The sequence below is a fragment of the Aplidium turbinatum genome, chromosome 9, assembly GCF_918807975.1.
Source record: "Aplidium turbinatum chromosome 9, kaAplTurb1.1, whole genome shotgun sequence".
Classification (NCBI taxonomy): Eukaryota; Metazoa; Chordata; class Ascidiacea; order Aplousobranchia; family Polyclinidae; genus Aplidium; species Aplidium turbinatum.
In genome coordinates this window covers 5,156,496-5,174,364 of record NC_137480.1, presented here as the reverse complement: position 1 = coordinate 5,174,364, position 17,869 = coordinate 5,156,496, and the positions used below count along the sequence as shown (strand labels likewise).

Genomic DNA, 17,869 nt, shown 5'->3' with positions numbered 1-17,869 from the left:
CGGCACATAGGGACAAACAGGCACAACTTTGTAAAACTTGTTAAGAAAAAGAATTAAAATTTAGGTTGGCCTACTTGTCTCATTGGTCACTGCAGTTGCAGCGGTGGTAACCATCATCAGAGCTTCCATATCTTCAGCAGAAGTTGTCTCCAATAACTCTGCAATAGTTGTCATCTCTTCTTCCGTAACAGTCGTCTCCGTGACAGCGGTGGGTTGTGCTGATAAGGTGGGACTGGGAATTGTTGTCACTTCAGCTCGGGTCTGTTGGGGAGTTATTGCTGTAGTGACAGCCTGTTGTCGTGGTGGATTGACATTAAATAGCCCGCGCCTGAAACAAAGGCATAGCGACGTGTGACTTTTAACCAGCGGCAAATATGCATAAACATTCCTTTCTTGGCATAGCATCTTTTCACATATAAACTAGGTGGGCAATTGCCCACCTAGTCCTTTTGCTTGCCCTCCTAGCCCTTTCTTTGCCCCCCTAGTTTGAAACTAGGTGGGCAATTTTTAAGACTTATGTTTTGTTTAAGTTGGATCCAAGTTAAAGAATGAACAGCTAAATGGAAAGCTGGAACAAACATTTAGAACTTATGAGCCTACCTTTGACCTTACTCATAATATCCTTAATGTTCTATTCAAGCAGATTAATTATCAATTTGTGATGTGAGTAAGGTACCTCAAATTTTGTATGAGATTCTAAACTAAATGTCTGAATTAATGAAGTTTGATGATTCAACTCATTATGATATAATATCTTAGCAGTCGTGTTTCATATAGGCTATTATCATAGTTGTTTCTTTTTACTTTAGTACAGAGACCTCTGCAACTAAATGTGCTAGATTAAATTTTATTACATTATTATTTATAAAATATTGTGGGCGGGGATGAACCATCATCATCATCAACCAGTTTTGATTGTACAGGCCATGAATTAATCCTCATGTCGAGGGCGTGGCCTGTCTGTCTGTCGAGAACGAAGACTTCCCCTCTACACCTCGCGATTTATTGGGTTGGCAGAGTCCATGTTCAGGGCTACAAGGTCACGTTTTATAAGTTCTTCCCAAGAAAGTTTTAGTCTACCTTGACCCGGTGTGCTGTGATGTTGACACATCTGACCTGTGAGATCCAGCTTGAGCTGCGCTCAACGTGACCAAGCCATCTCAGTCTGCCTAATTGGAGGACTTCACTGATGTCTTTTAATTTGAGCTTTGATAGCAGCGTCTCAAAATGGATGTTGTCTTCAGGTTTGACTAGGCAGGTCCATCTTACCATCGCTCTTTCATTACGTTGTAGGAGCTTGACGGTGCTTGCTAAAGTAGCCCACGTTTCAGAGCCATAGAGCATGACACTCCTCACACAACTGGAGTAAAATTGTCCTCTGGTTGCAGCATGAAGTTGCTTGCTTGTGAGGATAGGGAGGAGTTCTCTAAACTTTTTCCAGGCTGACTTGCACCGCGTTATAGCCGCATGCTCACACCCCCCTCCAGAAGACATGATATCACCAAGGTAGCAAAAGTCAGCTACCACGTCAAGTGTGCCACCTTCAACCTCAACCTCGCTTACCGGCCTGCCATCTATTGGTCTTGCTGTGCCCTGACAGCGTGGGCATGAGTAGTGTGGGCCCGGTCTGAGTGACCCTTTAATTCCACTACACTTTTTGTGGACCCAGTGTGAGCAATTAGTGCAGAAGATAGAGTTGCTACCGGTTCCATTTAGGCATACCGAACAAGGGTGCTTTCCTGATCTTCTTAGGGAGTTCTGGTTGATGCCAGAGATCATTATTTTTCTCTTACCCATGTTCACTCTTAGGCCCTTTGCTTCCATTCCCTTCTTCCAGGCGGCGATTCTGTCAACTAGTGACTCCAATGAGGTGTCGATAATGGCAAGGTCATCAGCGTACAACATCTCCCAAGGGCAGCCTGTGCGCAGTTCGAGTGACAGGGCCTCCAAGACAATGATGAAGAGCAGTGGGCTCAATACAGAACCCTGATGCACACCTACGCCTACTTTGAAAATGTTACTGTGCCCATCCCCAACACGCACATAGCTCCTAGCATTCAGGTACATTGATTGTACTATCCGTACTAGCCATTCCTCAACACTCAGCTTTCGCATGGCCCATCAGATCACCTTCCTTGGCACTCGATCAAAGGCTTTTTCTAGGTCTACAAAGGTACCCGGTCAATTGGTCGAAAGACAATTGGTCGACAGTCATTTGGTCGACAGACATTTGGTCGACAGGACGTTTGGTCGACAGACATTTGGTCGACAAGACATTTGGTCGACAGGACATTTGGTCGACAGGACGTTTGGTCGACAGACATTTGGTCGACAGACATTTGATCGACAGGACGTTTGGTCGACAGACAATTGGTCGACAGACATTTGGTCGACAAGATATTTCGTCGACAGGACATTTGGTCGACAGAACGATTCATTTTAGGGTTAGGGTTAACTAACCCTAACCTAACCCTAACCCTAACCCTAACCCTAACCCTAACCCTAGCCCTAACTCTAACCTAACCCTAACCCTAACCCTACCCTAACCCTAACTGTAACCCAAATGTCCTGTCGACCAAATGTCTTGTCGACCAAATGTCTGTCGACCAAATGTCTGTCGCCCAAATGTCTTGTCGACCAAATGTCTTGTCGACCAAATGTCTTGTCGACCAAATGTCCTGTCGACCAAATGTCTGTCGACCAATTGTCTGTCGACCAAACGTCCTGTCGACCAAATGTCTGTCGACCAAATGACTGTCGACCAAATGTCTTTCGACCAATCGACCGGCCACCTCTACAAAGGCCATATAGAGAGTCTTGTTTACGGCAAGGTGTTTTTCTTGAAGTTGACGGATGATGAAGATGGCGTCAGTTGTACCTCGACCTGGCATGAAGCCGAATTGCATTTCATCAATCTGCACTTGTTGCCTAATCAATTGTTCTGTCACTCTCTCAAGTATTTTCATGGTCTGGTCAAGCAGCTTCAAGCCTCTGTAATTACCCCTATCAAGGGCACCCTTTTTACCTTTATAGATGTTGACGATGTAACTTTCTTCTCAGTCTGCTGGTATACGACCCTCGCTAACAATAGCTTCAACAAGATCTCGTATAAGAGCAACTCCAGCTTCGCCTGTTAGCTTCAGCATCTCTGCTATTATTCCTGAAGGACCAGGAGCTTTGGCCATGCGCATCTTACTGATGGCTCTTTCGATCATCTTGGTGGTGATTGGTAGCCTACACTAGGGCCCTCGACTGATGGTTCATCTGAGAGATTATCCTGGTTCCAGGGAAACTCTATATTGAGAAGTCGTTCATAGTATTGTTTCCAAGCGATCTTCCTTCCTTCCTCGTCGAGGGAGAGTTCACCAGCATCATTTTTGATGGGTTTATCACCACTAACGTCTTGATTGTCACGTCGCATTTGCTTAGCCAGCTTGTAGACGGTCTCTGACTTTGAGTTGACATTGTGAAATAGGAATATAGGAATCAATTAGTCTATGGGTCTCAAAAGTTTAGTCTAGCTATAATATGCCTTTTTACCCACAATTTGCCTGAGAAATCTACATTTTTAAGCTTAGCCTAAATGTTTTACGCTCGGGAAAAAATGCCCCTTTTCCCATCATTTATGCGTGAAAAGTACTCTTTTTAACATAACTCTCGCGGTAAAAGTGCCCTTTTTTAAAAATGTGCCCACCTAGTCCCAATTTGTGAAAAGACGCTATGTTTCTTGGTAAACATGCACTTGCTCGTTCATTTCTTCAGCGAACACTAAATACTTGCCTGGATCACCCTACAACTCTTGCAGGAGGTGGAAGAAAAGAAGACAGAAGAAAATGATTGGCTTACACAGTTGGAATTATTCACTGATTGATAGTGAGGACGAAAGAGAGGAAAACTTAAAAAAGATGAATAGAATGCAGAAAAGAAGATGGGGAAGCTATGGGGTTGAAAGAAGAAGACAGACTTGTGTTAATATTGAAAACCCCCACCAGCGTTCCACTACAAAGTGGTCGTCGTATCGTCGGCTGCATAGCCGAGAGGCGACAGCCTTGGAACGGCACTCGAAAAGACGATAATTCGACACCGCTCATGAGCATGTGGCTGTGTCTTTCTTTGACAGGACACTTGAAGACATGCCCAAAGGCGGACACGAAGATTGGCTTCCTTGCCTTCCACTACAGAGTGAGATTAAAGAACAGACGTTCGATATGAAGTTTGTTTCAATGTATTTTTTGTTTTATGTGAATGTCAAAAATAAACCTAAATATGTTCAATCTGATTAGCCTACGTTACTAGGCTTTGTAAGCGTATGATAACCTATAACAAGACAAGCTCTTCACCGAAGCTCTATTGTCATTCGTCAGTAAACGTTGGCTAGTAACCTTCGCTCAAGCTTTTAGATTTATTTCCGTCGTCACGTCTCAGATTGCACTGACGGTACTCACCATGAACAACCATGTGAAGCTGGTCAATCACTGGCAGATCAATGATTATTATTTTAGTATAAATCTGATAGAAGATGACTTCAGTAGCCTATAGGCTACAAATGTAGGCTATTCAAAAGCTAAATAAAAAGGTAAAAACATTTTTGCCCTTATAATTACGTAATCAGTTGATGGACTAACGTGGGCTAATTGTGTTTTAGTCGCAAGTTTCTACATTCCATTTGCCTGATTGGGCACAAAGTTTAAAGTTAATTTAGTAAATGAACAACATACATAGCTACACCACACAGGTTGCATGTCTTCCGGCAAGATTGCATCAACACAAGTCGGTACTCGGTTGCATCGCAAAACTCTGTGAAATCATCGCAATTCTTGGCTCTATCAGTGCAACCTGCAAGTGATGTAAAGTGACTGTTACATTAAATGATTCATTCTTGTCTAACTATCGCTTGGAAGCAGTAGAGTTGACAAGGGGGTTCAGGGGGTGCTTTTGCGCCAGGGCTCGGTATGATTTGAGACGCCCGAAATCTTTCCAAGGGGTCCAGGAATTTAAAGAAACCACCTCTTATCCGTTGGAGATAGGGCGTTTTTCTTAGAAGTGTTTTAATTTGGAGCTCAGAGATCTCATTGGTACCAGGCCTAAATCACCCTCTCGACAGCCCTGCTTGGAAGTAGGCTATACGCAGTCCACGTAGGCTACAGCTACCATCTACAAGTTCATACACAAGCCACACATTTATTGAAAGATCTTTTAATTTAGCCTATGTTTGAAATTTTGAAATGGTATTCTTCCGTAATTTTTTTTCTACGAACAGTTCACAGTGCTGCAACAGGCAGACTGCAAAATGCCCTGACTTCCGATGTATGACTCTACCAAACGTTGTTAAATAAACAAAAATCTTTGTTTTAAAATCTAAATATCACTATAACTTACAAAAAGTAACTACAAAAGAAAATTATAAGATTACAAAAAGTAATTTTAAAAACTAATTTAGTAGGAAAACAAATCTGTTAAAAAAGTTGTCTGCAAGACGCCAAACACTCTACAACCTGTGAAATAAAGCTTGCTTAATGAACAACATACCTTCTGCAGTTGTTTCTTCTACGATGTTTTCTGGAGCTGTGGTACTTTCAACAGTAGTAACTCTGCATAAATGGAAAAACAAAAGCTATGACTTGTATATGTTGACTGTTGTGAACACAGTGGCGTAGCTAGAAAGAAAATTTTAGAGGGGGAAGGAAAAAGCAGCAACTGTTGGGGAACAAACATTTTAACATTTTAGATAAAGAGTTTGTTTAAAAATATAGCTACTGAATGCAGCCAAAAGTTTATGAAACGTCATTCAACATGTGTTACAATGTCATTAAAACGTTGTAATAGCATTAAAAACCCTTTTTTGGAAGGTTTGATAAAATTTAGGTCCTCCCCTAAGCCCTCCCAGTGGCTACATCTCTGTGAGAACGTAATCACTGAAGCAAAACAAAAAACATTTGTCAACGTAAGAACAAATTTTTGAAGAAATAAACTCATGGGCAAATTCATTTCACATATTCTTTAGCACCTTAGCCAAGCCAACAATTTCTCAAATACCTGCAATAAATTATTCAAACTCTTGATTGTACATTGATTATTGCAACGTCGGTTTTTGTTATATAGCATGATATGTGATTGTACAAGCGTCGGCTATTTACAAAACCTCTTAAGAAAAACAATCAGTTGAAAAATAAGATACTATTTGTTTGTTTCAGGTATGCATTCATATTACAGTTCACATCAGTAGGCCATAACCCTAAGAAAGGCCGTAGGCATTTCTCTTTAGAGCAGCGTACTGTTCATAATCATGAGAGAATCAAGAGCTATAGTCGAAGGGGCGGTACTTCGCAATCGCATATTACACATCCATGTAAAGTGGTTGCGTTAAATTAAAACACTTGGTTAGGACCTTTTATGCACAAGAAAGAGTCTATCCAGTGTTCAAACAAAGAGCCACAAGATGGCATACAATGACAGGTTTATTAGCCTACTTAGGAATACTTGAGAAACTCAATCACCAAGATCGCTTGATTCTATGCCAAACTGTAGGTCTGCTTCAATAATTAAGTCTTTTATGTAATGGCTGTGATTTTAACTGGAATATCGTAAAACTTTTTCTGGGGAAGTCGTCCATCAAATACTTACTCTTCAGTTTCGGACTGATCGGGTTGTGTTGTGGTTCCAGGTGGATTGCAAGCATTGCATGTCTTCTTGCAACCAGACGTCAAAGAAGTATATAGAAGGTTTCCACAAAGTCGAACGATATCTTTGCAGTAAGAAAGCTCATCCACACATTGATCTAAATGACAAAGAAGGCGTAAGGTATGAAAAAACTTTTACTGAAATTTTTAGCTCAATTCTATCGAGAATTTTTCACATTAATAGTGTATTTTTTATTAAATTAATTTGATCGTTTTATAAATCGGTCTAAAACTGTCTAAAACTGTCTACATCTGTCTAAAACTGGTAAAATTTTTGAAAAGCGGGCTCCTGGCAAACAAAGACGAACTCATCTGAAACAATTTAACGACAAGGCAGAAACAATCATTAAAAGACAGAAACATACATGAATGCATAGCCTACATAGAATAAATTATGTACCGGTATGTACGCCTGTACAAATCCAAACAATAGTTAGAAAAAAAGTAAAATTGAGGAGAAAGAGAGCTTTTCCACTGATTAATATACAAAGAGATGAGCATGTTGGCCACGTGGCCAACTTATCTTCCATGGTGGGCCAAATTACCTGCACAGGTGGGCAAGACGGCCCATTTTATTTTTTTTCAAAAAACTTGAAAAATTACATATCTAAGAATGTCGGTTTGGTGCAAGAATATGTTCACTTCTAGAGTGATAAATTCTCTACTCTTCAATAGCATCCGCTTTAACGTATGCTTTGGTATTAGCTTAGAAAATTAAATTTTACATTTTGCCGGGCCAACTTACCTGAGTCTCCCCTACTGGGTAATAACTCCACAGTTGTAGTAGTGACTGGTTCAGGAGTAGTAGTTGTTGTTGTGGTCGTAGTAGTAGTGGTAGTGGTTGTTGCTTGCGTAGACGTTGTTGTGGGCTCTGGAGTGGTTGTAGTTGGCGTTGTTGTTACTAAAATGCAAGAAGATTGACGAGTGAATATCTGGAATTCATGAGATTGAGTTTACGAAATTCTATAATATCACGATTATTGAACGAAGTTTCTACGTGGACCACGTCAAAGGTAAACCCATGACGAAAAGGTCTAATGTAGGCCTACTCTCAAAAGAACTTAGTCTTATTATGTTTGTAGCTGTAAGTTGCAACAGTTGGTAAATGAAAGGCTGTTTGGAATTATTAACCATGCACCTTCTTCCAACTTTGCAGATGCAAGTGAAAGTTTTTTGTGACACATATCAACTTTCTCCAGAGATAGACCTAACTTTAACATATCTGTAAGTAAAGATGAAAAAAATTGGGTGATGTTAACATTATGGACTTATGCTTCTTAAAAAGCAAGTTTAAAAAAAACATTCAGTTTATATTTGCAGTTTGTGGAAGAAATTATAAGATGAAAAAACTCCATTATTGTTGCGGTGCGTTCTGCCATGCTCAGGGTCTGATTTCTTTGATCGGTTTTGATACAAACCATGTAGTACATATAATTTAGACAGTCATGGTAGTAATCTGACAAATATTCTCATTCAATTATAGTTTGTGAATTGACTGCAATTTGGTTTAATCATGACATACCATAGCAAACGGTTAGTATGGATAAGGTAACTCAATTGAATATGATAGAACTTTGTTTGAAAGTTAATTTCATTGTACCAAAAACATTATTATTGTTCTAAGAAACACTTTTGTTTCAACGTTACCATTTCAAAATTTTATGATTTTGCTTATAAAATTCAAATTAAAGGGCTGATGGTTTCGACGACGTTGAATGTTTTCTTATTAGAGTAGCCTGCTCGGTTGTTTCTGGCCAAGTAAATAAGCACAAATAAACAAGATAAAGTCAATGACCCGTACCAATGCTTACTGGTTGTTTGAAAGTCGGGTCACCGACCGAGTTGCCTCTGTCAGATCAGGACAATCGTAAAAATATCGAAACCAGCATCACAAAGAAGCGAACATGAAGCAAGTGAGGTTATGAAGTTAAAGCAGATCAGGATTATGGAACAAAAATGTTAGTCAAAGTGTTAAAACCAAGCATTAAGCTATTGGTCATTTACAAAATGAAACCCTGCAAACAACATATTTCCAACGTAAGCCAGTTGAAATAAAGCTTCCTGAAGAGTTTTTAGTCATTTTTATGCTCTGTTTTTTTGGTTTGCGACATCATCATCAACATCATGACATTTCTGAAACTCATATTTCTGTTTATTCTTGTAAAACCAGTTCAACCAAACCAATGTATTCACTCCATGAGTCCATGTGGGAGCATCGATAACCCAACTGTTGGGCCAGTTTACGTCTCTCATTACAAGCCGATTTTTTGTCATATCTTATTTAAAGTAGGTTTAAACCTTAGCATTTGTGTGCTAATTTTTAAGACGACATACCTTTCAAAAAGGTCAAAAGTCAAAGGGATAATAAACTTGTCACATTTTTAAATATCTACATTAAACTAAAAAAAAACTCCAACGACATTACAGTAAGATAATTAAAATTTGATTACCTAAAAAAAGCATCTGACAAACTTTAGAACTCCACGCTTCAAGTTATCACAAATTTATGAATTTTTTATGCACTTCAATGGGTTGTTTTTCTGTTCAATAAAGTAAACGGAAAACTTCAAATAGTTTAACACTTTTGCATCTGTGTTTGTTTGATAGCAGCGCTGCCGTTCCTCCACATCGTCCTACAAGTTAAGCTCTTTCACCTGTAAGATGAAGTGAGCTGAGGATCAAGAGATGGCTGAAGTTTGCTTCGTTGGAGTTTGCTTTCTCAACAAGGTTGCTATTAACTTGATGTCAGCAAAAAGAAATAGTTCGACTCTTATTAAAATTAAGTGGACTTTCTAATAGTTTAGCACCCGATAGGAAATCTCTTTTGAAGATATACAAAGGAACTATGTAGAATTAGGCTAACTGTTGTAACTATCCATGGAGCATTTATTTTATATATCATTTGTACTGTATACTGCTGGTTTTATTTGATTTGGTTCAGGAACAAATCACAATTTAAAATGGCAAAGTTGTAGTTTTAATCTGACTTATTTTGTTCTCAAAGTCTAAAACCGAAGGGCTCCGGTGTATTGTGCTAGCGCCGTGATATGTGCGTTGTGCATCGCGTAATGCGCATATTAAGCAATATGCATATTGCATAGTGCTGATATTAATAAGTCAGTCAAACAGCAAAATCTGAGTCGATACTTGAACGACAAAATCATTAGATTTACGTTGCTTTAACGTAGCATAACGTTGAAGCAACAAACTTGTTGCAATTGTTATAAGCTGGACAAAGCAATACAAAGATTACTTCATGCAATACGTTGTTAAAACTGCATGTCACTATCCAATTTTCATGTGGAAATAATTTAATCTTTCGATGAAAGACCTGCAAATTAGAGATAGAGCTATTGTTAAACGCATGCATTGCATTGCAATTAAACATGGCTTAAAAGCAAAACATTACCTTCTGTAGCTGAAGTAGGTGCAGACCTACAAGCATATAGTTTTAGTCACTTCCTTAAAATAGGATAAGACCAAGACATTTGATAGGCATTGCTGACATTCAGTAGGCTATGGCAAATTAAAACATGATGATTTTGTATTTACACAGCCTAATTAGTAAGCATTTTTACAAAATCAGGGAAAACGTAGAAAGTAAAACAGTTTTCTTCTTTGCGTTCCTGTAAATATCTTTGTAGGCTACATAAAAAGATTAAATAAAAAGGATATTTCGACTATTTTTTCAATAAAATGCCAGAAAAGTCCTAATGTTGTGGTCTCATTAGCGTAAGGATCAAAACTTGTAACGTCACAAGCTGAATGTTACCTTGTAGTTCCACAAACCCCGCAGCTGACTGGGCACTGCACTTTCAATTCAGAAGACCTTGCGCAATAACCTGCAACCTGGCCACAGTAGGGCAACCGGTCGCGGCAATCTGTCAACGGCAAAATGAACTTCACAAAAAGATAATTGTGCCGTCAATCTTTTTTTACACAGGACCAGATTTAAAGCTTGCAGATGCTTTAAGCATCTAACAATTCAGTGCCATGCTCAGTTTTCTTGGGGGTACACTATGGGGCATAGTGGGGACACCTTGAATAACGTATCGTGTACTTTTAACATGCATAAAAGTAATATGTTGTGTTTTTTGCTATTGTGCATTGAAATGAATGTGGAACTATACTGAAAATAAAGTTGCTTGATTAATTGTTAAAACGTCGTCTCTTTTCAAATACCTCTAAGACGCAACACTCTTAGTGTTGGTATTTTCCTTTTAAAGAAGTGTTTTAGCTGCTCATACGGTGGTGAGTAGCTAGGAGAGCTCACCTCGGGTTTTCGTCTTGGTGACCTTAATCCGAGCATTAGGGTGCATCATCTGCCCTTTTTCGTTTAAATTTTGTTCTGCGGTTGTCAGAAGTGTTCCTTTTGTCAAAGTAAACACACCTGTGAAGTTTTATGCGAAATGATTTGGATCTAGGGGTACCACATCGCGAATGAATTTTTGACATATAGACGTCGAGCGAAAAATGTGAAAAGCTTTGTTTCAGATGGCATGTCTGTGGTGTACATATGTACCGTTAGTCCAAAAAGCGTTAAATCATTCATTTTAGGGTTTTTCTCTTTTAACTACACACCTTTTGATCATTATATTGCAAAAAAATATTCGCTGAACTTTATCTAAACTTTAACATTCACTGTTTTGGTCACAAAACACCAATAAATGCACATTGTTTTGCCGAATTTGCAAAATTCTGTATTTTTCGAATTGAAATTGTTGTTCATTTCCTTCTTCCGTAAATTCGGACGCTGCCGATAGCTGCCTTCAACAGTCTGCAGAACAGTTGAAAATCTCTGTTCAGACTTTGCCGATGAAACATAGTCGCATCCAAGCTTGACGCCCCGTTCAGCTGCATCATTCACTACTCTCAGCTGCCTTACAACTGTGCAGCAAGCTGCATATGAAGGACAGCTGTCTCACTGAAGAACATCTTCGTCCATGAAACTTGTACAATGGCCGAGCTTTAGTGCTGCAAAAAGGAACCAGGAATCTTCATTGATTAGATCAGCCAACTTGGTGGCTGACAACATTGGAATCAACCTTAGTTTTCCAAAACCTTCTACAAATCTTTTTAATGGCTGTCTGAAACTTTTCATTTTCTTCAGTATTGCTCTTGCCATTGCTGCTTTCTCAGCTGGCAGTGTCTTGGTGCTGAAAAGGGCAAAGGGAGAAAGTTCTCCAGACAAGTACCATGTGTGTAGCATGAAATATTTGAGCGCTACCTCTGCTACCAGCTTGTCTTCTTCTTTGTATTGGTGTAAGACTTCAATAAAGCGCAAATCGTTTGTTGGTGCGTTGACTTGGCACGGTGCTAAAAAACAGTACCAGCCATAGCACGACAAGATAAATTTGACAAGACGTTTAAACTTTGCAATTTGTATGTATTACACCTTTTACACGTCATGAACCAGTATGTCTGATAGAATGCAAAGGGATAAGTGTTCAACCATGTCGGAGTCGGTGTTTTTGTGATAGCAAAATACTGGATGCACAGTTGCTTGGGCATGTGTCCAGTGAAAGCCCTGGATTTCATTTTGCACATGAAAGGAATAATTCTCTGAAAAGTCCATTGCAATCAAAACATCACCTTCTTGTAAATTTTCTTTTCTGGACTTGTAATAATTTGATTGTGCTTTGGACACATAACTATGTGGAAGAAGTTAGACCAGCTTCTCAATCAAGGTTTCTATGAAATCTGAAACACTCGTGATCATCGTAACAATTTCTGCTCTATCAGCTGTTGTCCACTGTTTAAAAGTGATGTCTTCATCATGATCCTCAAACAGCGAGTTAAGGTGGCTTCTCAAAACTTCTGAAGATGGACATTGGTCGCACTTGCAAAACATGCATTCTCTTCTGTAAGATTCTGCCAAATTTCCCGCCTCTATCAGTAACTTGGAATTATCATGAATTAGACACACACAAACTGAATGGGTTCCGGAATCTCCTGCCAAAACGCACCACTTTGGCCTTAATGTGCAAAATTTTGACAAACCAAACTTCATATCTGATTGTCTCTTTTAAATTCCTGATACAATAATTCATTTAGTGTCACCAAACCCAATCTGTTTTGTTGATAGCATTTTTTGCCCACAGACACTTTATCCTTTTGACTTGGAAGTAGCCTAACCTACTAAATTCATCATCTTCATAGAACTTCAACACAGAATCAAAAATCTCTTGAGGGAAAGCCCTTTGTCGACGTGGTTGAGGTTTTGGAAGATTGGTTTTGGTGACACTAAATGGGTTGTATCAGGAATTTAAAAAGAGACAACCAGATATGAAAATTGGTTTGTCAAAATTTTGCACATTAAGGCCAAAATGGTGCGTTTTGGTAGGAGCTTCCGGAACCCATTCAGTTTGTGTTTGTCTAATTCATGAGAATCCCAATTTAACATTGTAACTGTTGTATAAGACGTTGTAACCGGCCACGGAATTGGTTTTAACGTCTCCCCTCAGTCAGTTGTTTAAACTGTGCTACCCATCCTTTCTTCACTTTAAAAAATGCATGGTACGTTTACTACAGCAAACTACCTCATTTCTACTCAATTATCCCACTTCATATTTGGAAGCTAGAAAGCCAAGGATATTATCTTTCATTTAAGCCAAGTTGCAGAAAAATCAAAGTAGAGTGTTTTTTGCTATAAGCGATCAAAGTTTTGTCATGCATGAATGATCACAAATGGCCATGTGTGAAACTAGCCACTTGGTGGCCTGTAGTGATATAACAACAAACAAAAAATATATTTTTTCAGAACCTCCTTACTTTGGATAACTCATATGCATTGGAATTTTCAAGTTACCATTTGAAACACCTTCATATTAGCCTAATAGGTCAAACAAAATTTGCAGTTAATTTTTACGCATGAGCGATCACAAAAAGGGCCAATTTTCAATCGCCGATATCTCAAAAAGTACTGGGCCGATTTTGGTAAAATTGGTATCACTTTTCTCAGAATTGCACAGAGATTCTACATATGAAATTTTATAAAATCTACCACATACGGTTCCACAACTGTACCAGTAGCCATAAAATGACCCCAAAATAACAAAAAATGACATAATTTTAAAAAAATGACATAATTTAATCCAATTGTGGTACCCCTAGATGTTAATGAATTCTTCTGAAAAGTTGCACATCTTCAACAATCATAAAAAGGAACATTTTAATCCACTGCAGAAAATCAAAGAAAAAAATGAGGGGCAGATGATGCACCCTACCGAGCATATCTGGCTTGGAGTTGGATTATTCACCAATTAAATATATCGGCCTATTAAGCAACTTAGTTTGTAAACTAATTTCTTTTTTATGCACTAGTCATATCGTAATCGGTTGATTTGAATCGGCGTTTGTCATTATGATTGCATCTGCAGTAATTTTAAATTGTAAATATGTATTTATCCGCATATTTGTTTTGAATAATTTTTATAGTAGCCTACATATCTTATTATTCCAATAAATGTGATAAATAATTCAATTGTTCAAAGGCGTGTCGTGAATACAGCAATCTTAAAACATTGAAAGAAAGGCGATTTAATAATACCACAAACAGATATTAAACTACAATTTAATGGGAATTGTTTATTTAAGCAATAAAAAATGAACTAAGAACTGACGTTTTCGTCAAAATTCTATGTCTCGTACGAAAAATAATCAAGTTTATCAAAAGAAAACAAAATATCTTGATGATATTAATACAATTATGGGATATATCGCATTAATGCACTAATTAGCTCAGTACCTCAAGAATGGGTACGAAAGCAGCCAAGACAATTTTGTTGCAACATATTTTTCTAGAAGGTAGTCCTAAGACATACGTATGTAGTGATGCAAGAGATGATTGAGTGGTAATGATATCAAGAATCTGACGTAAATGACGTTACCAAGCAAGAAACAAACGTATTTTAATGTAAATTGAGCAGAAATGATGCTCTCTGAGTACGATTGTTTGTTGATCCTTAAGTAGCACCTTTTATTTGTAAGTATTTTTTGGATGGAGAGAAAATGATCTTTAGCCTGCAACTGCATAAATATTCTATAGCAGATCTAGGCCGATGTTGGTGGTGCCTGTATGCAACTGGCCTAGCAATTTGTTTAAAATATCTTATATTTTGTTTGTGAAATACAAGTAGAGTTGAGTTGACAGCAAAACGTTTTACAAGAGAAGTAAAACAGTGAATAAAATAAGTAGGCTATATTATAATAACATGTCACGCCACTTTGCAGTATGCGCGGGTTCTTCATTATACGGTACAGTAGCCTGCGGTACAGTTATTTATGTCGATCTTCATAAGAGGTAGAAAGATTAAAGTGCGTGAAACCATAGAAGGGATATTTGAAATTTGTTGTATAGTCTCAACTTTGATTTAGCCAAAGTTTCTTTGAAAAACAGTTTAATATAAATCTGTAAACTGAAACATTATTACAAAGAAAATAGTCATTGAAATCATATAAGTTTACACATATCTGTAAAGAAATTTTTGCATTTTAATACAGGCGTGATTTTATCAGCAGTAATATTTTGCCCTTTCACAAGTATAATACCGGAAATTTTTATCTCGTGGAGCTGGAGAATAATTGAAGGATCAAATTTGAACTATCAAAGTATTCGATTACAAATTTCCCTATGAATAGAACTTTGAAGCAATTGTGTACAGTAGATATGATAAAAAATGATGCAATTGATTAAACATACACAAGACCAGTGTTTTTTTTAAGGTGTTTTGGGGGACCGAAACAGTCCCCAAATTTCTCCAGCGGTTTTCCAAAATTTGGACTTGCAACTACAGTAGAAAAGTAATGGTTGTTTCTCGCTATATGTCTTAAGCAAATATGGCTATTTTTTGGTATTTAAATGAAACACTTGCGGTCTCTTAAACCTACTTAGCGGTCACCCAAACCAAACCCTAAAAAAAACCCTGCACAAGACAACTGCAAATATTTACCTTTTTACTTTGAATCATTGTCTACTAATGTATTAATATTAATATATATAAATAGTATAATAATCAATAAATTCTATTAATACTACAAAAAGTGCTCAATACCAAGCAAAAAAACAAGCAGAGCGAATTACTTCAAATATATAGTTATTACTTTTTCAAACCTCTACAGCCTGTTTCATCCTAAAAGGGGGATTATCAGAAGGTCCTTATTCAAATAAAATAATAATATTTCTATTAAATTATTTATTATAATAATTACCGGCGGTTAAGAAACCATCAATTTCAAATGAATAAAAATGAATTTTTATCTACTTCTGATTTTATTCAAAAAATGTAATGTTAAAATAAATCTGAATCTCTTCAAAAGCTATCACCAACCTGAGATTGGAGAAGAAGCAGACGTCGTAGTCAGCGCAGCTTCAACCACAGCTGAAAGTCAAAAACTGATTAAAATTTTGTGTAAACAATCCAGATATTTGCATACTGGATAAAATATCCGACTCCAAAACTCTCAGTACTGTAAGTTTTTACAAATTTTTAGAGTAAACGTTTTAGGGTATTTTGGTCCAATATAACTTTTTGCAGATTTTTATTTTTCAACTAAAACGCTTGTCAACAAGTGATTGAGATGTACTTACCACTAGCAAGTTCTGTAGAAGTGGTGGTGAGAATTGTGGTGACAACATTTTCAGAAAGCACTTGGGATGGAGTAGGCGCTGTGGCGATATCTGAAACAAAAGCAACATCAAGTTAAAAAAAAATTAATATGGATGAAGTTTGACAGGTGTCAAATGCTGAGCAATTTTGAACTGTTGTACTGTATATTATGCTATTGATTGGAACCGATTTAAAGTTTAGTGAAAATCAAGTTAACATTTAATGCTTTGCTTGGAAATAAAAGCCTACTTTTTGCTGATTTCATTGATTTTGTCCATACAGTACTTTCTTGGGGATCATCAATCAAAAAACTATCAAAGCATCTGAAAAGTTAGTTACCTACAGACATAAAAATTAAATCCACACTGTTTGAAAAATAAATTTTTAACATACGCACTCACACACACACACACACACACACACACACACACACACACACACACACACACGCACACACACACACACACACACACACACACACACACACACACACACACACACACAACCATGCAACTTATAGAACGACAAACATTTCACTACATTCTGTGAGTATTAGAATTTCCTACTTGACGGCATCGCTTTTATGGAATTAATTTCAATAGGAACGGTTAAGCAAGGAATGGATAAAACTAAAGTAGGGATTTTCTTATAGAAATTTGTAGTAAGTTGCACAGAGCTTGTATGAAGTGAAGAATTTGAACTACAAGAAGGTTGATGCTTAAAGTCATACCAACAGTTGTTGGACAAGCGTTGCATGTTCGAGGACAAGATTTCCTGTAATTATCTCGGCTGCAAAATGATACAAATTGGGAGCAAGACGGACGAGAGTCGTTGCAAGGAGGCTCTGGAAAAAATAAGTAAAATAAAGATGCATAAATTTAACTACGTAATTTAGAAAATAGCGTAAGCAACAACAAGAAAATCTCCTCTTATCATAGAAAACAAAACATCTATGCCACCACTTTACTGAGGTTTACATTTTAGTTAAAAATATAGACTTAGTCTAATTAACTATATTGCATCGCTTACCAGGCCTAAATGGTGGCAGTGAGTTTCTTATAGCTAACTTTCCTCTCAGAGTCTTAACTACGCATTTCATTTTGGTTTATGCAAAGCCCTTTAAAAATACATCAAAGTAATCAGCCAATAACGTAGCGTTGGCCTATCGCTAAACTAACCTGCTTTGTCGCATAGGTTGCAGGTGAACCTGCAGAATTTTGTAAGGTCTTCTTTATATTTGTCTTCAGTGCAAAACTCAAGAACTCGGTCACAAGTGTCGTACTCATCGATGCATTGGGCTAAACATAACACAGAAACAGTTAACTCTAAAACCCACGACCACTCAACATGAATTAATTGCTTAGCAAAATATTAAAATGCTTTACCCTCGGCGTTAATCGCAAACTGACAAACTAAAGCACGGAAGTGTTTAAAAGTCAAACTAGCCTGCTGACGTGTAACCTACACACAACCTGACAGAAGCAATGTTACGCAACACTGGTTCACGTAGGTTAATAGTAGGTTATACCATGACCACCTAAAGATACGGCCTGATTTGTCACATTTTTCAGAAATTTCCAG

General features: G+C 37.7%; 1 protein-coding gene across 3 annotated transcripts in view; it reads right to left on the bottom strand.

The window, feature by feature from the left end:
- The window catches only part of LOC145777489 (uncharacterized), a 39,925-nt gene that overhangs the window by 9,635 nt on the left and 12,421 nt on the right, over window positions 1–17,869 (bottom strand). Inside the window, exons 6-16 of one of the 3 annotated variants that reach the window (XM_082588869.1) lie at window positions 17,467–17,586; window positions 17,019–17,132; window positions 16,270–16,359; window positions 16,010–16,060; window positions 10,453–10,561; window positions 10,090–10,115; window positions 7,426–7,581; window positions 6,625–6,778; window positions 5,530–5,591; window positions 4,719–4,836; window positions 75–328 (exon numbers count right to left, since the gene is read on the bottom strand). In XM_082588869.1, coding sequence (XP_082444995.1) covers window positions 75–328; window positions 4,719–4,836; window positions 5,530–5,591; window positions 6,625–6,778; window positions 7,426–7,581; window positions 10,090–10,115; window positions 10,453–10,561; window positions 16,010–16,060; window positions 16,270–16,359; window positions 17,019–17,132; window positions 17,467–17,586 — 1,254 coding nt within the window. The remainder of the gene's footprint in view (window positions 1–74; window positions 329–4,718; window positions 4,837–5,529; window positions 5,592–6,624; window positions 6,779–7,425; window positions 7,582–10,089; window positions 10,116–10,452; window positions 10,562–16,009; window positions 16,061–16,269; window positions 16,360–17,018; window positions 17,133–17,466; window positions 17,587–17,869) is intronic. The other 2 variants (XM_082588870.1, XM_082588871.1) reach the window with 2 other exon arrangements.